The sequence below is a fragment of the Kryptolebias marmoratus genome, linkage group LG18, assembly GCF_001649575.2.
Source record: "Kryptolebias marmoratus isolate JLee-2015 linkage group LG18, ASM164957v2, whole genome shotgun sequence".
Classification (NCBI taxonomy): domain Eukaryota; kingdom Metazoa; phylum Chordata; class Actinopteri; order Cyprinodontiformes; family Rivulidae; genus Kryptolebias; species Kryptolebias marmoratus.
Window position 1 is genome coordinate 18,690,030 of NC_051447.1, and position 5,231 is coordinate 18,695,260.

Below are 5,231 nucleotides of genomic sequence, written 5' to 3' on the forward strand. Positions count from 1 at the left end.
ATCATGGAACATAAACGCATCGACAAACACTTTGTGTCTGCAAAACATGTGAGGAGAGCTGCAGACCAGGGACAATCCAGAAATGCTCATGAATGTCAGTTTAGAAGCTATCAAAGTTCTCAAATAAAGCACCTTTTGAGAATGTCAATATTTGTTGGTAATTATCTTACAAAACTAGGAAGGATTTTTGGTTTATAGATTAAAAGTTATGGTTTTTTATTGATTTTAGTAAAAAAAAAAAAAATCGCAACTTTTAGGAAAATGCCCGCAAAATCCTGGAGGGACTGACTGTTGGTGGAAAACCAGCTTCAGGTCGGTCCCGGTTAACGGCCGAGCAGTCCTTGAAGGAATGCCTATCGCCCGCCGCCCATTACGTTTTCAAACCGGGATCATGTCACGATGAGAGGCAGCGGAGTCGGAGCCTTTTGGGTCAAACTTGGTAAACGACCAAGTTTCAGCCCAGCAGCTGTTAAACTCACTCGTGTTTGTCAATGTCGATGAGCTGTGGCGGCCATTTTGAATGCTGAGTCAGCATTTTGGACCAACTCCAGCAGACTTTCAGCTGTTTTAACTGATCCTATATCAAATTACTCAGCTTGATCAGAACAATGCAGCTGTGGTTTTTGGAAATTCTCTTTCAGTAAGCCTACTTAGCTTCTGTTTTAGCTTCTGTTTTGCTGGTTTTAACAGTTTGGCTACAGTTTTTCTAAACTTTAGCTGTTGTTCCGATGGTTTTTATTTGAGGAACAACCTTCAGTGAGCGGCGGTTCGTGAGATGTTTCGCTTCCACTCACCCTGCAGCTGCAGCCCAGCTGGTAGCGATGGTTGAAGCCTTTCTTCTGCGCCAGCGACAGCCGCTCCCACCTCTCGTTGAAGTTGCACAGTCCCGTGTAAACCTTGCCTTCGTACACGCGACCTGCAGGCGCAAAGAACGGCAGGAGATTAGTGAGAAGTCGGCGGTTTGGTGGCGTAGGACGGTGGTTCCCGAACTGTTTTAGCTCCTGACCCACGAAATGATGGCTTTAAATATTCAAAAACTGCTAATAACCCAATTAAACGTGGCCATGAGGACAGTAGAAACAGCCTTAACCTCCACAGAATCATTTTGATTCATTCATGACGACCGTTTTTATCCTCTGTAGGAGTTTTGGTGAAATCGTAGCTGATTTTTAAGGTTCTCTAAGGACCCCAAAAACGTCTCGTTTTAAAATAACTCGGTCAGTTTTCACAGACGTCGAGCTGAAACCATAACGGCAACAACTCCATCTCTCAGCTGGGGTGATCTTTGTTCAGCTCAGCGGGCGATATGCATTCCTTCAGGGAATGTTAGGCCTTTAATCCGCGTACAGAACGTCAGAGGAGACATGAACGGCTCATCCTGGAGGCTCCGGTGTTTCGGCTTCTCCTTCGTTTATTACGGTTTTATTTTCCAGGATTTATTAAAGATGACCCCGCCACGGGGAAGCTAATTTAAAAAACCGCACAAGCAGCAAAAGCTATCACCAGGTTTTAGCTGTTTGATTATAAAACAAAGTGCGTTATGTCGGCCATCATCCAGTTCAAGAACATGAGGAAAATTAGGTTTCAGTTTAATTTGTAGTTTATTGAGTGAATACAGAGTTAGCATTTAGCTCTCGTTTTGCTACTTTTAGCTTTTGGCTAACCTTTTCTGCTTCTAGCTGCTGTTATGCTACATAAGTTTTAGCTAGCCTGTTGCTACTTTTAGCTTTTAGTTAGCTTTTTGCTGCTTTTGCCTTCTGTTTTGCTACTTTTAGCTAACCTTTTCTGCTTCTAGCTACTGTTCTGCTACTTAGATTATAGCTAGCCTGTTGCTACTTTTAGCTTTTCGTTAGCTTTTTGCTGCTTTCACATTCCATTTTGCTACTTTTAAGATTTGGCTAATATTACTATTTCTAGCTTCCATTTACTACTTTTAACATTTAGTTAGCCTTGTGCTACTTTTAGCTCCTAGCTAACACGTTGCTCCTGTTACCTCCCTCTTTGCTACTAAAGCGTTAGCTATCATTTTGCTGCTTCTGCTACCGTTTTTCTGCTTCTAGCTTTCGGCTAACTTAATCGCTTCTAGCTACTATTGTCCTGCTTTTAACTGTTAGCTAGCCATTTGCTAATTTTAGCTTCAGTCTAGCATTACTTTTACCTTCTACCTTGCTCTTAATTACTTTTATCTAGCTCCTTTTAGCTTCTTCTAGCTGCATTTTACTACTATTAGCTAACCTTTTGCTAATTGTAGTTTTTAGCCAGTGTTCCTTTTAACTTAGTTTCAGAAAATATAATTTCTTTAGTTTTTCTTCTATTATGCTTTTGTAAAATGATTGTAGTATTAAGATCTTCATCGTGGTGAAGATGAGGATGTTTGTGTCAAACATCTGATTATTTGTCAGTTTTGCTGCAGAATATTTGGTTTGTAACATTTGATTTGAGAGATTATTGTGGTTTTTATGTGGACTGGGTGCCATCTGTCGCCGTCTGCATTTTGTTAAACCAGTGAAAACGCTGGAATGGTTCCTCCAAGAGGCCACGTCTGTATCGATCCCGACCGCCATCACAGACCAGCCCCGGTGTTCCCGCCGCTCGTTATCCGCAGCACTTATTATAGACGCTTCTAGAGCAGAGCGGCGCTCGGACTGGGCAAAACACGGCAGCCGTCGCCTAGGAACGCCGCCGCTCGCTGGCCTGAGACGTGCGCTGGAGCTGCAGCGTTTCCAGGTCGGTACGCGCCGCGGGGACCAAAGTAAATGGCCCCGCCATTGGAAAACAGCAACTCGTAAAGCGGCCGTGCTGGAAAACGCTTCCTGCTGCCTGTTGATTACAAGATGTTCGAGAGAGAAAACCGAGTTCAGGTTTTACATTTTAACGCCGCTCACTGTGCCTCCCGGCGGCGGCGGCAGTAAACGGTGGCTATAAATAAAAGGAAAGTTTGTCACAAGACAAAGTCCTTGGGGAGGACATGAATGAGGGGGGGGGGACCTTATAATAAACTCGTCACCCTGGCAGCTGAAAGAAAACAAGCTTCTGCTGGGGACGACTCTCAGCTACTACCACGCCAACATGCAGCCATTTTTGTGTTGCCACGGTTGCTTAGCACCCGTTGGTCCGAGGAGCTCACCTGTGATCAGGTACTGGTACTTGTTGATGTCGAACTTGACGCCACACAGACTCTCGGAGGCGTCCGTGTAAATGTGCTGCACGTGCTGGACTTTATCAAACCCTTTGTACATCTGCAAGAAAATCAGAATCGGGGATTAATCGTTGGATATAATAAGTATTTTTCTTTCAGGAAAGGCATCGAAGGAGAGAAAATTAGGCTCTGCTTTGACTTAATCCTAAACCCTAAAACTGAGAGCAGTATTAGGGTTTGCATAACTCATAAACCCGTATTTTTACCCCCTTTTCTGTGGAGAAAAATGGTCATTTTGAGTTATTTCAACACATCTCTAAAACATTAAGACAGGAGCAGCAAAAGCCTGTAAAAGTAAGTGTTCTTATTATGGAGGAGCATTTTATAACAATTAGGTTAATTGTCAACAGGTCAGTAATAAAAAAAGAGGATTTTAGAAGTAAAGATGGGCAGAGGTTCACCAGGCTGTATAAAACTGTCTAAAAACAGTGGAAGAATTTCAGAATAAAGTTCCTCAACCGAAAACGGAAAGACTTTGAACCTCCCATCATCTACAGTTCATAAAAACATGAACAAATCTGTACAATTCTCTGAGGTCAAAGGTCAAGGCCGGTTATGTAAACACAGTTCACCGTGCCGTCCACAGGCGCTGCTTAAAGCTCTATCAGGCAGAGAAGAAGCCAGATGTGAACAGATGTGTCTTCTCTGGACCAAAGAGGAGAACTGTTCTGAGGTCCAGCCTGCCTCTCTGATGGTATGGGGGTGCATTAGTCCAGGTTTTAGAGCAACATCTGCTCCCATCCAGGAGAGAACATGGAGCTGCCACAGAACTCAATATCACCCCGTTTTGAACATTTGCCGTTTTCTGTGTTCAGTTGTGAATAAATGAGTTTTACACAACAACCAGACTTCGTCAGAAGGCGAGGCTTTGTTGTGTAATCTGCCTCAGCTACGATAATCTGTTGGAAGCTGCAGAGCCTGAAGTCGGGGTTTTCTTTTTGTTGTTTGTCAGAGGACAGGAAATCCTGTTTAGACGCGACGCTCCCAGAAAAACAGAACAGACTCCTCCTCCAGCCAAGAAACTGAATCTCCCTGGATTTCCTCCTTTTAATTTTACGGGAATTGTGCTTTGTTTAAATATTTAAAGTGAAACCTGCGGTGGAAGTGAATAAAGGACCCCGTAGGTTACAGGATGCGGTGCACGGCTCTGGTTAAATGTGGACTCCTGGTGTGAGGAGTTTGGTTAAGCCGTCATGTCTGTAAAGCCTGCTAATCCTCCGGCCTGGCTCAGGTCTGAGCAGCAGGCCCACGTCAGCATCTGTCACAAATCTGCAGCGTTATGTAAGAACAGAAAGGAAGGAATTCAAGCTGAGGATCCCAAACCGCTTTGCAGCTGTTGCACGGTTGGAGGGACCCTGATGTTTACTGACGAGCTCAGATTCACCTGTGAGAAGATCTGCGTTCACAAAGATTTAACATATTTGTTATCGAACTGTTCGATCATCAAAACCTAAAGAGTTACATTCGAATCCCCCCGTTGCTAACAAACAAGGGACATGCTAAAGTTTTAAAGCAAAGATTAGCACTCGGATTCAAGTTTTGGTTCAGTATCTGTCGAACCGACTGGCAGCACAGCAGAAACATCACCTGCTTTCGCTTTCTGGTCCCGAAAACTGTCGCCAAGACCAGCCTTCTTGTTTGCATTAATGAACAGAACCCTCACTTCACCACTGAAACCATCATCCATGCATCTTCTTCCTCTTCTCCGGGGTCGGGTCGCGGGGGCAGCAGCCTCAGCAGGGAGACCCAGACTTCCCTCTCCCCAGCCACTTGGGCCAGCTCCTCCGGGGGAATCCCAAGGCGTTCCCAGTCCCTCCAGTGTGTCCTGGGTCTTCCTCTGGGCCTCCTCCCGGTGGGCCGTCACCAGGAGGCGTCCTCACCAGATGCCCGAGCCACCTCAACTGGCTCCTCTCGACGTGGAGGAGCAGCGGCTCTACTCTGAGTCCCTCCCGGATGACCGAGCTTCTCACCCGATCTCTAAGGGAGAGCCCAGACACCCTGCGGAGGAAACTCATTTCAGCCGCTTGTATTC

The 5,231-nt window shown here is 45.3% G+C and overlaps 2 protein-coding genes across 2 annotated transcripts in view; one reads left to right on the forward strand and one right to left on the reverse strand.

The window, feature by feature from the left end:
- The window catches only part of LOC108250921 (synapsin-3), a gene marked incomplete at its 5' end in the record, with an annotated part of 86,268 nt that overhangs the window by 23,746 nt on the left and 57,291 nt on the right, over nucleotides 1-5,231 (forward strand).
- LOC108248565 (metalloproteinase inhibitor 3) overlaps nucleotides 1-5,231 on the reverse strand; it is a 17,919-nt gene that overhangs the window by 3,627 nt on the left and 9,061 nt on the right. Inside the window, exons 3-4 of the mRNA XM_017437416.2 lie at nucleotides 3,128-3,239; nucleotides 795-916 (exon numbers count right to left, since the gene is read on the reverse strand). Of these exons, the coding sequence (XP_017292905.1) occupies nucleotides 795-916; nucleotides 3,128-3,239 (234 nt within the window). The remainder of the gene's footprint in view (nucleotides 1-794; nucleotides 917-3,127; nucleotides 3,240-5,231) is intronic.